We start from the raw sequence: 18,777 nt of genomic DNA on the forward strand, positions 1-18,777 counted from the left end.
TGTATCAGAAATCATCGATAGATACAGCGATAGCAGGCGGCTTGACGTTTGCGAGGCACTACACATCAAGAAGTCAACACCAGCAATCAACAGCCAATTATTACACAACTATATTCTACCCACCTCAAGACTCCGCTCCAATATAGAAGCATCAAGAAATATGGACCAATAGGCTTTCTACAAACACCTCTATTCAATACCCATTGTTTGTGTTGATACTTTTAATGCCCTATTAATATCCCCTCTTGTTCTGTCTTGTGTTAATGCCACATCACCCCTCCCACCTCACTCAAATGTAGATATGTATATATGTATATATGTCGTACCTAATAGCCAGAACGCACTTCTCAGCCTACTATTCAAGGCCCGATTTGCCTAATAAGCCAAGTTTTCATGAATTAATGTTTTTTCGTCTACCTAACCTACCTAACCTAACCTAGCTTTTTTTGGCTACCTAACCTAACCTTACCTATAAATATAGGTTAGGTTAGGTTAGGTAGGGTTGGTTAGGTTTGGTCATATATCTACGTTAATTTTAACTCCAATAAAAAAAAATTGACCTCATACATAGAGAAAAGGGTTGCTTTATCATTTCATAAGAAAAAAATTATAGTAAATATATTAATTCAGGAAAACTTGGCTTATTAGGCAAACCGGGCCTTGAATAGTAGGCTGAGAAGTGAGTTCTGGCTACTAGGTACGACATATATATATATATATATATATATATATATATATATATATATATATATATATATATATATATATAATGTATATATATATATATATATATATATATATATATATATATATATATATATATATATATATATATATATATATATATATATATATATATATATATATATAATAGTTGTCGTGTATGACAAATGGTAATAGTAGCAGGCATCCATTAGTCTCGGGAGACTATGGAGTTGCGCTTTGGAGTGGCCTCTCCAGAGGGCAAAGCCAGGGTAGGTTGATACGGAGGAGAACCTGTTACCCATGCAGCAGGGTCCTCCCCACCCCCTCTCCACGGCGCCGAAAGTCTCCAATTTAAAGGCAAACGCCATTACAATTGGTTCCAGCGCCGTCGCAGGAACTGTGAGCTCCGGAGTTGACCTCGAAGTTGGTGAAAAAAGACACAGGGACTCCAAACTCGGAGACCGCCGGGGTCGGGGCCGGAGAAGAACCACCCCATCCAGGGCAAGAACGACCCCAGCCTCCTGAAGCAGAGCCTGGGCCGCACGAGCCCCAGGAGGTGGACGTCCCGGTCCCGCACGGGAACGGGACGTTCCCGTGCTGAAACGATCCAGTGCGATCCAGACAGATCGTCACAGCCCCCTTTCACCCGAGGCCGGCTTCCTTCATGACCAAGCAAAAGGAAGAGTGATAACTATTAATTCATTTTATTATTATTATTATTATTATTATTATTATTATTATTATTATTATTATTATAATTATTATAATAATAATTGTTATTGTTGACCGAAATAGTAAGATTAATGATTCTAACACGAATCATCTCAATATTTCTTATGTTTTTCTTCACTGTCGAGGGAAGTTGAAAAATTAACTCTCCAACGTTCATTTTTACAATTTATTATGATTTGATGCCTTGCGATGCATTTCGCAAGGCTCTCCTTACATTTTCAAAGACATTTTCCATGCTTTATCAAGGCTTATATTTGCTTGATGAGATGGTACAGGACGTGATTAAGATGAATAAGTGGATGAATGGCATAATGGATATTAATAGGCCATGTTCTTGCTTCTTCTGTCTGTGTTGGTTTAGGGTCTTGAAGTGGATAGAATGTAATTATGTGTTAACTGATTCTTGATTGCTAGTCTTGACTTTTTTGATGTGTAGGGCCTCACTGATGTCCAGTCTCCTGTTGTCGTTTTACCTGTCGATTATTTCAGTGTTGCTTGTTAATATTTCTCTCGTGAAGGTCTGGTTGTGTGAGGAGATTATATGCTCCTTGATGGAGCCCTGTTGCTTGTGCATTGTTAATCGCCTAGAGAGAGAGAGACGTTGTTGTCTTGCCTATTTACTGAGATCTTGAGATACTGAGATTACTGAGATTTACTGAGATATTTATTGTGGTGTCTGGAGAGTTCTTCATGAGTAGGTTGGTGGTCTTCTTGTTTTTGTGGTAAATTGTTAATTGTATCTTCTGGTTTGTGTTTGTGGGGGATAACGTTCCTATCAATAATGTCTTTCAGGACTCTCCTCCGTTTTATGAGCCGTGGGAAATAAGTTCTTGTAAAACAGTCTAATAAGAGGTACAGGTGTTGTGTTGTGTTGATTCTTCAGATGTTGCATGGCGTTTCACCTTTCTTTTAATGACGTGACAACACTTTTGACAACACTCGGTGGTCAGTTATGGGGACAGATATTTCATCGAATCCCCTCACATGTTGGGGCGACGAGAGTAACACAAATGTGAACAAGCTTTGAATATATAATATTCAAAGCTATTATATGTCATGCCTCTAAGTTTTTCTTGTCAAAGGTCAGAGTGCAGTGCGTGTGAGAGGTGAGTCGGTGTGTGCGTTAAGTTACATACACAGACCCCAGTGAACTTTTCTGCCCAGTTAACGTCTCTCTAGCTTACTCAGGATTAACTCAGATGTACTAGAACTGTGATACTACCGAGTTATATATGCGCTCCCCGGTTTCTGCCCCTCCCCCTCTCCTCCTCCTGCTGCTGCTGTCCTTGACCGCCCCTCTCGGTTGTCTCTTCCTCCTCCGGATCCTATCAGTCTGTCTCTGGTCTGTCGTCCCACTCCCTTCCCTCCATCCTTACACAGTTTACCCATGCCCCCAACCCTGACTTCGCTGACCCTGATCCTGATCCTGACTTTATTTAACATGCTGTGTTCCTTTTTACCATTGTTTCTTCATTGTTCTCTCTTGCTGTTCTTCTTTCTTTCTTTCTTGCTGTTCTCGATGTCTATTCTTCAATGGAATATTCGAGGATATTATGTTAATTTCCATGAACTCCAACTTCTGATTACACAGATTTCGCCCCTTTGTGTCTGTCTCCAGGAGCCGATGCTTCGTGCTCGTCCTGGTCGCTTCCGTGGCTATTCTCCCCCCCCCCCCCCCGCCCCAAGCATTTGCTGGGGCCCATAACTCACCTGCTCTCTTGATTCGTTCTGATGTTCCCTTCATCTCCCTACTTTTTCCATTGCCTATCCAATGTTTTGCTGCCAGTGTCTTTGTGAGTAAATGGTATACAGTTTGTTCCATTTATCTCTCCCCAAATGTCCTGCTTTCTCTTCCTGATCTTAAGCACCTACTGAACTCCTTGCTAGAGCATGTGTTCCTTTTAGTTGATTTCAACTGTCGACATACCTTCAGATGATGTTCTGACAAACACCCGAGGCCGCCTTCTCGAACCATTCGTTCTCTCCTCTTCCCTGTCTCTTCTGAATTCTGGTGAACCCACTCACATGAACTCTCGAACTCGCACCCTCTCCTGTATTGATCTTTCTCTCTGCTCGTCGTCTCTTTACTTAGATTTCACGTGGCGGGTTCTTGATGACCTCCATAACAGTGACCATTTCCCCATCCTTGTTACCTTTGTCTCTTTTCAACCTCCCGTCTCTTTCCCTAGGTGGCGGTTTGCCAAGGCTGACTGGCACCTATTCACCCTCCGTGCTACTCTCTCTGACCTCTCCATTCTGCCTCTCCCTCGTGCCCTCCTCCTCCTTTTTCATGACAGCATCTTCGACGCTGCCCTCCGCTCTATTCCTCGCTCTACCTCTCAGAGCACTCGGAAGTGCGTTCCCTGGTGGAATGTGGACTGTGCTCGGGCTGTCCGCTGTAAGCGTGCTTCCTGAAAGAAATTCCGACGCAGGTAGACAGCTGATTCGTTTCTTTTGTTTCGGAAGGCAAGTGCAGTAGCCCATAGAACCATACGTACAGCTAAACGTGAGTGTTGAAATCTTATGTTTCCACCATTACACAAGATACTCCTCTGCCGCAGATCTGGAAGCCCATCTGCAAGATAGCGGGTACGTTTGTTCCTGATGTCTTGCCAGTCCTTCACCTCTTGTGGCGGACTCGGTGCAAGTTGCGTCCGAACTGGGTTCCCACTTTTCGTCTATTAGCTCTGGTTCTCATCTTCCTCAATCTTTCCTTCTTTGTAAGCATATTCTCGAGTCTCATCCTCCAAATTTCCGCACCCATCTCAGACTTCCCTATAATGATCCCTTCTCTCTCTCTCTGAACTTCAGTCTGCCCTGGCCCTCTGCGGTTCTATGGCAGTTGGCTTTGATGACATTCATTATGAGATACTTCGCCATCTCCCTCCATGCACGTCTCAATATTTACTGAGAGTGTACAATCGGGTCTGGGAGTCGTCGTCGGTCCCTGAGGATTGGCTCGATGCCGTTGTCATCCCTTTTCTGAAACCAGGGTCTCTCGGGACGTCCCCTAAGGACTTCTGCCCTATTGCCCTTAAGCGTTGTGTCTGCAAACTCTTTGAGCGTATGGTTAACGTTCGTCTGATGTGGTTCTTGGAACACTATCACCACCTCTTCCCTTCTCAATTTGGTTTTCACAAGTGCTGCAGTATAACCGATGTCCTGGTGAACTTGGAGGTCTATATTCGTACTGCTTTTGCTGCGAAGACCTCCGTTGTGGCCGTCCTTTTTGACCTGGAAAAGGCTTACGACACCGCCTGGAGATATCATATTCTGTCCCATTCTTTTGGCCTTCGTGGTAATCTCCCTCTCTTCCTCCGAAGCTTCCTCTCTCGTCGTTCCTTTAGAGTGAGGCCTGGCGCCACTTTTTCTGCCCCTTATAGGCAATCTGAAGGTATACCCTAAAGTAGTGTATCTGAGCTCAGATACACTACTTTACAGATACGCTGGTTGCCCTCAATGGTCTTCTTTCCTCCCTTCCTTCTAGCATCTTCTCCGCTCTCTATGTTGACGATCTTACCCTTTGCTGTCGAGGTGATGATTCGTCTCTCTTTTAACGGTGGCTTCAACTTGCGATTGATGCCGTGTCGTCTTGGGCCACTGATCATGGCTTCAAGTTCTGTATAACTAAGACTTGTTCTATGAATTATACTCGGAAGCATGTCGTTCTTCGTCCCTCTTTGTCATTTTGAGGTCATCCCCCCCTGTGTACAAGGATTCCGCTAAGCTTTTGGGGTTAATCGTTGACGCTCGTTTGTCTTGGTCTCCCAATATCTCTTACCTTCGCACTGAATACTCTAAGGCCCTTAACCACCCTAAGGTTTTGTCCCATATTTCTTGGGGAGCAGATAGGTGCACGCTCCTCTTTACATTCCTCTCTCGTACTGTCTAAACTCGATTATAGTTGTCCTGCTAACTCATCTGCTTCTCCTTCTTCTCTTTGCCGTCTTGATCCTTTGCACCATACTGGGTTGCGCCTCAGCTCTGGTGCCTTTCGTTTGACTCCTACCCTCAGCTTCTATGTTGACATTGGCTTCCTGTCTCTCCAGGACCACCGAGATCGCTACTGTCTTATCTATATTGCGCAGTCCTTACAACCTCACTCTCGCCTCTGTCGTGCTTTGACTTTTACCCCTCCTGTAGTTCTTGTTCCCTTTCACCACCTCCCTCTTTCTGTCCGGTTGTTTCGCCTGCAAAATTCTCTTTCGATTCATATTACCAATATTTCTCCTCGTGTCATTCCATCCTTGTCGCCGTGAAGGGTCCCTCTTCCGAAATTTTTTAAATCCTTGACCCGCATTACTAAATCTTTTACCCTTCCTACGGTTCTGAAATGCCTTTTCCTTGAGCACTTTTCTTCGCACTTCCACTCTGTTTCCATCTTCACCGATGGATCTAAGTCTGCGAACGGTGTGGGCTACTCTGTTTTTTTTCCTGATGGTACTTGTATGTGTCGCCTCCCTTCGGAGGCTAGCGTCTTCACAGCAGAACTTAATGCTATTCTATATGCTCTCCGTCTCTTGCTTTCTCATTGTCGATCCTCCTTTGTGGTTGTAGTTGACTCCCGTAGTGCCCTCATGGCTCTAGGGTCCTTTAATCCTGCTCATCCATATTGGTGTCTCTTTAAATGAGCGTGCGGATGCTGCCGCTAGGGTAGCTATCCGTTTTTGTCCCATCTCCCGTAAAGGTCTTCCTTATTCCGACTTTTATCCTGTTATTCATTCCTCTGTCCTTGCCCATTGGCAGGGTTGTTGGTCTTTTGTTGTTGGTAACAAGCTGCGCACTCTCAAACGTAGTTTGTCCCTGTGGCCTTCCTCCTGCCACCGTAACCGCCGGTGGAATCAGCAAGGGAACGAATTGGTCATACTCGCTTAACTCACGGTCACTTAATGGAACACCGCCCTGCTCCTTATTGTCCAAATTACGTTGTCCCTCTTACAGTTGTGCATATCCTTGTTGAATGTCCTGACTTCCAGGACGTGCGTGTGTCTTGCTTTCCGACCATCTCTCGTGGTCATGTGTTCCTCGATAGAACTCTTGGTGAATCGGATACTTTTGATATCGTTCGCCTTATGCGTTTCTGTCTTGTATTGGCATTCTTGGTGATATTTAGCGCCTTCTGATTATTTCGCATTTTGATGGTGCTACATAGCCTTCCTGGTTTGGTGCCTTCATTTGATAATAACTTACTTCCCTCTTCACCGATGGGTCTAACTCTGCAGACGGTGTAGGCTACTCTGTTGTTTTTCCTGACCACACTTGTATGTGCTGTCTGCCTCCGGAGACTAGTATCTTCACAGCAAAACTTTATGCTATTCTATATGCTCTTCGTGTCCTGCTTTCCCACTGTCAATCCTCCTTTGTGGTTGTAGTTGACTCTCGTAGTGCCTTCATGGCTCTACGGTTCTTTAATTCAGTCCATCCGGTGGTCGTCGAGATTCAATATTGGCTGTTTATCTCCAGTAAATTTAAGTTAGTCAAGTTTTGCTGGGTTCCCAGCCATATTGGTGTTTACTTAAATGAGTGTGCGGACGTTGCCGCTAGGGAAGCTATCCGCTCTTGTCCCATCTCCCATAGAGGTATTCCTTATTCCAACTTTTACCCGGTTATTCATTCCTCCATCCTTGCCCGTTGGCTGGATTGTTGGTCTTCTGTTGTTGATAACAAATTGCGTACTCTTAAGCATAATGTGTCCCCGTGGCCTTCCTCCTACCACCGTAACTGACGATGGGAAACGGCTCTAGCAAGGTTGCATATTGGCCATACACGCTTAACTCACGGACACTTAATGGAGCACCACTCTGCTCCTTATTGTCCAAATTGCATTGTTCCTCTTACAGTCGTGCATATCTTTGTTCAATGTCCTGACATCCGGGACGAGCGTGTCTTCTTTTTCCGACCATCCCCCGCGGTTGCTTGTCCCTCGATAGAATTCTTTGTTAATCGGATACTTTTGATATCGTTTGCCTATGGGTTTCTGTTCTCGTATTGGCATCCTTGGTGATATTTAGCGCCCTCTGATTATTCTGCACATTTGATGGTGCTACACAGCATTCCCAGCTTTGTGCCTTCTTTTGATAATTACTTACTTACCTAGTTATATAGTTTAGTGCCTGAAACAAAGTTTTTTCAGTATGCAGTATAAAGCGAATTTAATTAAAATGAAAAGTATTTAGCAATTATGACTTTACAAAATCGGAATCTATATGAAAAGCACTACACGTGGGCCCACCATGTCCCCCCAGGACCTGACTCTCCTGACCACCCTTCTGAAATTATTAAGATCAGAAAGACACAGTATTCTTGTGGAAAGAGCAAGGCAAATGGCTGACGATGACGGGAATAGTGAACCAGAGAATAATCCCATTCTCAATGAGCCCCTTTGGCAAATAGCAGGAAATGGAAAGGTAAATAAACGAAAGTGAACCGAATAAATCAGTTTAGAATCCAGTCAGAACCCAAGGACCATCCTCAAAATAAAAAGGACAGTAGATGGTCCCACTTATGCCTACATTTCCGCACTGGAAAAAGATCAGCCAGGGTCAGATCTGAGACAAACCTGATATTAGAGGCAGATATAGCATATCCACAGCTAACCCAGACATAATTGCCAAACTCAGGAATATGGAAAACTTAGTTGAAATAAAACCAAAGAAATTGTCACCAAGATGATAGTACATTTCCCGATTGAAGTCAATGTAAAACAGGCTCTTAGAAGGTCCCAATGTCATAACAGTGCAAGCATAACAACGTCGAAACAAGACAGGTGCTTCTTTCGCGCAATATATACATATACCACGACAGTTACTCCCTCAGTTACTCTTTTAAAACAGTGCAACCATGTCCCCTCAGGATATGACTTTCCTAACCATCCTTCTGAAATTATTAACGTCAGAAGGACACAGTGATCTCGTAGCAAGAGCAAGGAAAATTGCTGAAAATGACCCAACCCTCAACGAACCACCGTGGCAAATTGTAGGAAATGGAAAAGCAAACAAACGAAGTACCGAAGAAACGCCCAAAGAAACCAATTTAGAAGCCAACCAGAACTCAAGAGCAGCCCCCAAACAAATGCCAAGGACCATCTTCAAAACCAAAGAAACACTAGATGGTTCCACTTATGCTTACATTGCCGCACTGAGAAAGGATCATACAGGATCAGAGCTTAGAGCCAAACCTGACCTTAGAGGCAGATATAACATATCCACAGCTAATCCGGATATAATTACAAACCTCAGGAATACAGAAGACCTAGTTGACCTGAAACCAGAAGAAAAAATCACCAAAATGATAGTACAACATTTCCTGATGGAAGTTCATGCAAACAGACTCTTAGAATGCCCAAATGTCACAACGGAGGAAAGATGTAAGCACTACAATGTAGAAACAAGACAGGTCCTCCTAACAATAACAGGACCTCACATCAACACTCTTGAGTGTTAGGATCTATGGTCAATTCAGTCTAAGGCTGTATAATCCAGAACCCATGCGTTATTACAGATGTCAGCGCTTCGGCCACCATAAAGATGGCTGCAGAGGCCCCGGAATGATGTGGAGTATGCAGCGAGCTCCACAACACCGACATATGCAAGAATCTGTATAAAGAAGGCAAACGAAAGCAAAATGTCCAAACTGCGAGGATACATATCACGCCTGGAAAAAACGATGTCCGGAAAGGGTAAAAAGAATACTGGCTTTCGGATCAACCCAGCAACCCAAAGTCACAACTTCTAGACCACTATCGACCAGACCCTCGGTAAAAAGCCAGTGGTACACTCCTCGGCAAGTTCGAATAAATGAAGACCAGCAACAGTCTAATGCATCAATTCCTTCTAGTCTAAGCAAGAACAGGGCCTCCAGTAACTGGAGGAAACAAAGAAGCACTACTCCACAAGGCAACAGCAACAGAATAGATCAGGGCAGCAAAACGAATATACCTGCTATTGCCTCCAAGACGTCCCAAGCAGAAATGATGATCCCTACATCATCAAATACCCCAGTAGCTGGATGTAGCAAAGATGCTTCAACCCAGCCAAGAGTCTCCTCACCCACCAAGAAAAAAGTCTCCACTCCAGCCAAGAAGACACAAGCCGTCGGGAAAATCAGCACTTTAAAAACTACCATGGACTCAGTGATTCTTTTATAACGGAATAATGGACAATCTCAAAATTATACAATGGAATATTCAAGGATTAAAAAACAAAGCACAAACACTCAGAGCAGTGCTTCTCAAGGACAACATTGATATTGTTCTACTTCAAGAAACACTCACCAGGACTGAAAGAAATATCAATATCCCAGGATATCAAGGTTTCCACTGTCCTATTGCACAAGGTGGCACCAGAGGCATTTCAATTCTGGTAAGAAATCATATCAATGCCACGGTAATCACAGACTTGCCTAAGTGTGGTAAGAACGTCGAAATTATGGGAGTTAATCTCACTATGAGGAACTCAATGCTGTCTACCTTCAAAGTTTACAAGAGCCATAGAGAACACGACATGGACTTCTCAGCAATCTTTGAAATAGCAGTCACTACACCTATCATCTCTGGCGACTTCAACGCTCATAGTGAATTACTACTTGATTCACCAAGAACCGAAGCCAATGGAAGACATATTGAACACCTTTTGGATGAAGTGCCTGAAATCAGTCTGCTTAATTTGACGGAACCAACCCACACTGGTGGGGGAAAGTTGGATTTCACATTTGTTTCCACCAGTATTTATGAGTTGTGTCATTGGTCAGTTGACCATGTTCTGACCAGTGACCACTTTGGACAAAAACAGTTATTAATATAGCACTACCTCCCAGACCTCCAGCTCCCGAGCCCGGATGGGACTTTATCAAAGCAGATTGGACGAAGTTTCAGGAATCTCTCGAAACTTGGCACCAAAACTACACTCCTCCTGACAACACCAAGAAATGGAAAAAGATTTAGTAAATGCAATACATAGAGCAGCAAATCACGCCATCCCCAAGAGGAAAACAATTACCCAACAACATAAGGACCATTGGTATTACTGTGATAGGATCAAAGAGCTACATACTAGACTAAATTGTGCACGAAAGAGTTTTGAGAAGAGACAGAACCGAAGCTAATCTAGGACTTCTTAGAGCTGTCCGAGATCATGTGCAGGAAGAAATAGCAAAAATCAGTAAAGGAAAATGACTCGTGTGGTGTGCCAAGCTAAATCAGTATACATCCTTGGGCGACATCTGGAGGCAGATCAACAAGACCAAAGGAAAATCGCCTCCTACTCCGCCACATCATGTTCATCCAGAGCAAGAAGCAGAAAGGTTAGCAAATCTATTTGCTTCAATAGCCAGTTCCACTCAACTTCCTCAAGCAACTCTGACTCACCAACAAAGACTTCAAGCAGCAAGATGGAAAAAAATAGATGATGCTTTAGCCTCACCTGATGAACTAGACCAACCTTTCAATCTGAAAGAACTCAGAAGCGCTACAAAGAAAACTAAAAATACAGTGTAACATCTGTGTAACCTTGGATTGTCAATGAGCAATCTGAGAGCAGCAGTACACCGAGAACTTCAACAAGATCTTGTAGATCTGAGGCAAAGTTAAATTGACACCAGTAATTCCATCTATCATCATACTATCATGCAAGAGGAGCCACACATCTATGGATCATCCAATAAAATCAGCAGACTTCTAGATGTGACTACTGCTCGGCTTAGACTCGGTTACAAGTATCTCTGGGAATTCTCATTATCTGCCGATGTAGATCTGACCAAATGTAAACTGTGTCAACAAAATTATTCGCACACCCTCCGTCACTATGTAATGGAGTGCGAAAAGATACGTGAATTTAGAGACAATTCTATAACCAATGTTCCAGCGATGTGTCAATATTTCATTCAAAATGATCTGCTACCAGAAATTTTAGCCAAATATCCCCAGTTTGTTAACTGTAGGTAGTAACTGAGTGATTGTAACCTATCCACTGCTGCCCACTGGATGGGGGTGGGCGGTGTGCAGGACAAACATATAAATTTTGACACTAGCTCTCCACATATGTCAGTTGCTTAATTTAGAACCTGTACTTGAGGTCGATCTCGAACCCATTGTTGATGTGACAACTTATATTGAATTTTGTAACTAGCTCATCAAGATTGTAACTTGCTTAGCTAAATGAATTGTGGGGTTCAGTCCCTGAGCCCATTATGTGCCTCTGTAACCCTTTCCACTTCTCTCTCTCTCTCTCTCTCTCTCTCTCTCTCTCTCTCTCTCTCTCTCTCTCTCTCTCTCTCTCTCTCTCTCTCTCTCTCTCTCTCTCTCTCTCTCTCTCTCTCTACCCCCCCCCAACATAAATTTAACCGGTAATTGAGTCTAGAATTATTAGGATGTGCTATGATAATTCATATTATATGATTCAGAAATATAACCACAAGAGTCAGTAAACGAGAAGAGTGACGGGTGTGGGGACCCTGCCCTCTACCAGCCGTGGCTGGCGGCAGAGCCGGGGATTACCAGGTTACCTGAAGTAATCCATCTTAATCCATGCTCAGTCTCCTTAACGCTGACATTGAAGCACAAACTTTGAAACATTACACAAAGGGGATGTCTTGTCAAACTCTAAAAAAAAAAAAAATCAATATTATACTTATACTAATACTTTACTGGCAGAGTAATTTTACGCTATCATAACTGCTGCTATTCATGTAGTTTTATAATTATGATAATAATAGTATTGTTAAAATCAATTATAGCAAAGCAGAGATTCGAACCCACGACGTGGGGTACTCCCAGCCGCTCATCTTACCCCTGGACTATAATATGCACTACCTTCAACTAGGGGTCTCCAGACTTCCTGTGGATTCAGCGTAATCCCAAGTTGCATAAGTTATGCCATGACGTGGTCCAGGGGTAAGGTGTGCGGCTGGTAGTTGGCTGGTCGCCAGTTCGAACCCCCCTCATTGCTCGATTTGATATTCTTATTGATGAATCACATGAGTGTGATTTCCATGAGAATAGTAATTTTGTTATTACATAATACCAGCAAATAAACACTAATATAAAGTAGTAAAATATAATAAAGTAATTAGGTCTACAATCCCTTACTAGTACAGCATGCAAACGTAACCAAAAATTAAGTTGTGTACTATAGTTAGACAGTAATTGGACAGTAATTAGAGAGTAACTAGAGAGTAGCGGCACATGTCATCACTTTACCTGCCCTGCCTCTCATTGTCTCACTCATAAGATTTTCCCAGAACGCTTACCATTCTTAGTCTCTCTGAACTCTGCAAATTCTAACTGGACACAAGTAAGGGAGCCGGCGGCTGAGCGGACAGAACACTGGACGCGTGATCCTGTGGTCCCGGGTTCGATTGCAAGCGCCGGCGAGAAACAATGGGCAGAGTTTCTTTACCCTGATGCCCCTGTTACCTAGCAGTAAATAGGTACCTGGGAGTTAGTCAGCTGTCACGGGCTGCTTCCTGGGGGTGGAGGCCTGGTCGAGGACCTGGCCGCGGGGACACTAAGCCCCGAAATCATCTCGAGATAACCTCAAGATGTATCATCACCACACTGTAATGATCCCTGAACTCTATATTAAAAACATATTTATGGAATGTGGTTTATTCTTTGAGTAGACATATCAGAGGCTGTCATGCTTAGCATCTTGGCTATTACTCCTTTATTTCATTCGCTCTCCTCATCTTTATCACTCTCTCTCTCCAGTTCCGCTTCTATTTGTATCCTTCTCCGTAACAGTTTCATTCTTGCTGTAACCGACGACCACTGAGCTCTAGTATTATTGTCCCATAAATCACCATATTCCCTTAGTCATTTACATGTTCTTTATAAATTCTACACTGTTGTACAGTTATAATATAAAGCTGTACAGGTACAATACAGAGCTTAATTATTCCCCTCAGGTTATACCGTCCGGGTTTCCCCACGACACGGGGAGCATCGCTGTGGCCAGCGACGGCCTCCTCATCACCTTCCCCTCTGTCCTCGACGTTCCCACCAGGACGCTCCTCCTCTGCTGTGCCCTCAACTTGGTTAGTAGAACAACTAAGGTGTTCGTCATCTTCATTGTAGATTACAGCATTACACCGGTGCAGTGTGGCTGGAGGGCTACACTGGTGCAGCGTGACTGTAGTGTTAGTACCTCACTATCAACACATACACGGGTGTAATATAGTTGTGTAGATCACATTTGGGACGATTAGTGGAGAGCGCAGGTTAGATCGTAATGTTGCAATTATCTTGTATGAACTTGGAGGACAACCTAGACGTTATTGAGAGAAGTCCTGTGGAGTTATGAACACTCTTACTGCTGATACATACTGCTAACATTCAACATTTGTGGAAGATGTCTGACAGGATTATCTCTTTCTTTCAGCAATACATGCATGAAGAGCAAGAGAGGGAGCGACCTGCCTCATAACACTACACAGGATAGAGAACTAGTATTAAATACGAAGTATTATTTCATACTTTATATTTAGTTTTTTATACGAGATGAATCACTGCTCATTGTATATAGATGCCTTATACCATGCTAGGGTGTTGCTGCTGCTCTTCAGACCAGACCACACGCAAATACTGTACAGTGTTACCACTTAGCGCGCAATACATCAAACCCTGACCAATCACTTTACTGTGGAGGGATGTATATATATGACACGAAAAATAATTCTCTCTCTCCCTCGTGTCGAGGACAGAAAGCATGTTAGGTTTATAGAGGTCCTCCTTGGTCCAATGACAGGAGGTTTGTTAGACGTATCGAAGTTCCTATAGGCCTGTGAATACTACAAGGATGCAAGTTGCTCAACTCCCATTTACCTATTTACCGTTAGGTGACGAAAGGCATCAGGTGAAAGGACACGTACCCAAAGGTCTCGATTTTGCTGCAGGCATCTATCCCAGAACCTTCTGGTTGTGAAATGACTCTCAACAGGACCCTTAAAATGTCAGCACATGAAGTTATGTTGTACAGAATTCTCAGCAAATACGGAAGACTGTGTGGAGGACAAGAAACACTTTTTTCAGACGGAATGACATTTGAAGTGAAATACCTCATGGATACAATATGGGGTCTGCTCTCGTAATGTTGAAATGAGATATTAACAAAGGTTTTCACGCACGTCATCAAGACTGGGGATCATACAAACATTTACTAGTAGGTTGACAACAAATATGAAACTTACTTTCATACAAAAGTATTGACGTGAACTTAATACTTGGATATGTGGCTGGAAAATGGTGTATAATTACCCAATTACAAGACTTTAAATTGTTGTAAGCACAACAATTAGTTATATTAAATCTATATTGTTATATTAAAATTATATCGTTATTCCATTCACCTGGACTCTAGGAGACTCGAACCACGGACCCCACACGTGTGAGGCAGAAGCTATATCGACCGAGCTATTGAGTAGTCTAAACAAGGAAAGATTCCAGAAGCAACATCCTGCTACCAAACTGTCATTTTCAAACTGTCAAACGTCAGTTTATATGACGTGAGCGTGGATCAGTAATTCCTCCCAGCTTCAGTAGCAGTAGTCGGGGAAAGTCGATGATTACAGTTTTTGGCAGAAGGATGATGCATCTGGAAACTTTTCCATATTAAATCTCCTCAAAGCTGAGAGGATAGAGCTTCGGCCTCACACGCGTGGGGTTCGAGTCTCCTAGAACCCGGGTGAATGGAATGTTCATTTCCACGGAAGTGTGGATGACAATCTATATAGTTATATTAATATAGTTATGTTAAACATAATCTGTACTATCACTTGAATAGAGTTCATTCCTTGACAATGCCAGGTAGACACGAAGTTTGTTCTTCCGTTGTAAAGTGCTGGAGACGTCAGGTACAACAGCAAAACCACAAGATATTTTGGTGACCTCAACTAACAGATTTGACAAAATGTTCCCAACTTCACACAAAGTGTGTAATTTTTTGTACAGTGAATAAATATCAATAACAAAATAATAAAATAGTTTGCTAATTATTTGAAAATAACAAGTGGGATATATTTATTATTTTTTTTTAATGAAACCCTCAGTAAAAAGATTTTCAAGATTTTCACAAATTTCACAAGGTCTCTTGAGACAAACTTTATCCCACTGGTAGCTACGACCAGACTCTGGTTTTCCCCAATGAGGCCAGGGTATCACCTGCAAAACAGAGATACCCCATCAGAAAGAAGTTTCAACAAAACTAATGCAAGATGAAAAGCAAGTACTGATAGATAACGAGGCGATATCTCTCGAGAGTAAGGAAAGAACTAACCAGAATGGGAAGCTACTGAGGTCTCCGCCAGAGAAAATGTTTCATTTCATTCAGTGCTTTATTTCTGAGAGAGAAGATCTTGATAGCTCGCTGAAGCTGCCCCACAATGGTGCGATATTAGACTCCATTTCGAAAACAGAATTAACAAATTTAACGAAGGCTTCCCCATGGGAGAAGCACCAGCATCGCAGCATAAGCCAAAACAGGGGGACACCGCCGGCAGAGCAAAAGTAGAGGGCGGCTCGTCCTTCGGTTGAGCCGCCCTCAACATGTCAAGATTCCAGCCACCAAAAAAATGTAGAACAAAGAAGATGGCTCCAAGAAATGGCCAGCTGAGTTCAAAAGACTTGGAGAGTCTCCAGGAAACCAACAGGTAAGTTAAAATGCAGGCACAGGGACCCAAGAAAACTCCAGCAAGAACTCCAAAAGACCCAAACACAGCCTAGTGACGGGCAAGTGCACAGCCCAAAGCCCATTATTGTAAAACCCTTTTCTTTTTAAATCTGCTCAAGGATCATGGGTCATGTTGTTAACATAGCACCTTTGGTGTCGATTGTTATGCCCTACATTTAAGGTCTAACATTTGTCAATTGTAAGCACTTTACAATCTTCTGACCATTTGTAAAGTTTGCTTGGATCGATTTACGAGGCTGCAATATAATTTGCACTTCCCATTATCCCATAAGCCTTTGTATTTGTTTATTTTTGTGGTTTGTGTTGTTGTCATCCATGTTATTGGTGTATATTACAAAAATGCCCAAAAATGGATTCTTGTAGTACTCAACTCTTAAACGTTTCCAGCCTGATTCTTTTGTATTATTTTGTTTTAACCATTCGAGTATTTTACGACTGATTGCATTTGCTAGTACAAGGCCATGTCTGGTAACTTTTCAAATGCCCTGTAAAAGTTGATGTACAGTACATTGACTGGAAATACCCTTGGTTCATATATATTTTTGTCGAAAATCCCCTGGTAATGATTTAGCCGTTGTTGGTGACAATTAATACACAGTCACTAAGAGGTTTATGTACAGAAATGTGTAATTTAAACAGTACACAGCAATGTAATCATCTCGGTGATAACCGTAAATTATAACAAAAAAACTAGTTTGTTTAAAAATGTTTTACAGTTTCAGAATTAACAGCTACACAACTATTAGATTTTATGTTGGCCATGACAGCTTCCTCAAGAAATGATTTGTATAATAAAACCATATTCGTATGAAGACCTGATGAAATATGCATCACATTATATTTAACGTGGATAAAGAACTGGTCATGCATTTAGCGACGCTGGACATTTAATACGTAACAGTGGAACTGTAAAAATAATAATATATGAGAACGTTCATATGTTCATACCAAGAAGATATCAATATTCAACAACACTACTGTTTATAACAAATATTCTAACGGAAAACAAGAAAATATAAAATTTACTTCAACAATTGTATAAATCTGAGAGAATAGATAACAAACTTGTTTAGTGAAGATGTTGCAGCACAAAGGTAACTGAAGCTTAAAAATTAAAGCTGTTCAGTGTTTTACTGAACAATATATTTACAATATATGATGTGTGAATGCACTCGGGACGCTTGTGTCCACCACTATACAACTCTGTAACGGTGTGTTTGTTCCTCATTTCTCCTTTAGTTCATGAAATGTTTGTTTCTTATCTGTGTACAAATATGAGAAATAAAGTTTTGCCAATAGAATGTATATTATAATTGTAATTAACACAGACTATTGCATTTAACAAAAAGCATCAGGTCTTTCCATCTCGGTGTATCCGGGAAACTTGATATACTTTCGTTTAAACTTGAGGTATGGAATGTGTTTTCCCCTGACAACGCTAAACACTAATGTAAGGTAATGTGATTTACCTCCCACTGTAACCTGGAGGTTTATTTTGAGTGGTGTGGAGTGATACTGCGATACTTGTCGTGGTATACTGGGAGTAAACCTACCACGAGGCTGTGTTCCAGGGCCGCCTGATTACTTACAAACATGCTATATAGCACGCCCAGGTCGGGTGGATCAAGGTCCGGCATTCTGGGAAAGTAATTCCAAAAATTAACCTGAATGTTCGAAGAATGTCAGCTCCTCCTCACTAGACCTCGTCTAGGGGCCTCGTAGCCTGGTGGATAGCGCGCAGGACTCGTAATTCTGTGGCGCGGGTTCGATTCCCGCACGAGGCAGAAACAAATGGGCAAAGTTTCTTTCACCCTGAATGCCCCTGTTACCTAGCAGTAAATAGGTACCTGGGAGTTAGTCAGCTGTCAGGGGCTGCTTCCTGGGGGTGGAGGCCTGGTCGAGGACCGGGCCGCGGGGACACTAAAGCCCCGAAATCATCTCAAGATAATCTCAAGATAGACACAAGAAATACTCCGTATTGATTATTTACAATTTATTCTAAACGGTAGCCTCCTTTACCCATAACTTTACCCCTGGCAGTGCCAGGGGTTTTGCTCAGGTAAAGGGGCTCAGTACCCCCCCCTTGGGCAGAGATACCAGTTCACAAACAAGATACCCAGGCAGCCTCAAAACCTCTGAAGGAAGTACAGATGAAAATGCCCCCCCCCCCCTCTCAGATGCAGGAGCAACTGCTTCCCAAGTCGATGTATTCACTTTATCTGCTTGCCAAATGTTCTGGTTCACTTCCCAGACTACTCTGGTTATAACAGGCCTGGATGTTGTTAATGAACAGGTATAGTCTGTTTCTTAGAAACCCATTAACCATATGAATTGATGACTTCAATGTCAGTCGCATTGAAGTTTAACGATCAGAAATTCTGGAAAATATAGTAAGAATAGCCCAAAGACGCATTTATCATTTTCACAAAAATCCAGATTTTCCTGAAAATCTGGATTTTCGTGGAATCCAGATTCCATCCAAATTCGGATCGGGTTCGGAATGACAAGCTCCAGATTTTGGACGTGCCACTGTGTAATAACATAACGATTACAGTATTTTCATGTATCTTCCTAAAATTTTCGGATATTAATTTATTATTAATATTCTAATTGGATATCAATCATAAATTGAGGTTTATATTCCACTGTATAAACACTT

General features: G+C 42.4%; 1 protein-coding gene across 3 annotated transcripts in view; it reads left to right on the plus strand.

The window, feature by feature from the left end:
* The window catches only part of LOC123755769 (uncharacterized), a 55,966-nt gene extending 38,543 nt beyond the window's left edge, over positions 1 to 17,423 (plus strand). For all 3 annotated transcript variants that reach the window (XM_045738545.2, XM_045738546.2, XM_069300053.1), the window contains exons 6-7: positions 13,339 to 13,467; positions 13,812 to 17,423. In XM_045738545.2, the coding sequence (XP_045594501.2) occupies positions 13,339 to 13,467; positions 13,812 to 13,856 (174 nt within the window). In that variant the 3' untranslated portion in view covers positions 13,857 to 17,423. The remainder of the gene's footprint in view (positions 1 to 13,338; positions 13,468 to 13,811) is intronic.
* Positions 17,424 to 18,777: the final 1,354 nt, after the last annotated feature.

This window comes from Procambarus clarkii, chromosome 43 (assembly GCF_040958095.1).
Source record: "Procambarus clarkii isolate CNS0578487 chromosome 43, FALCON_Pclarkii_2.0, whole genome shotgun sequence".
Classification (NCBI taxonomy): Eukaryota; Metazoa; Arthropoda; class Malacostraca; order Decapoda; family Cambaridae; genus Procambarus; species Procambarus clarkii.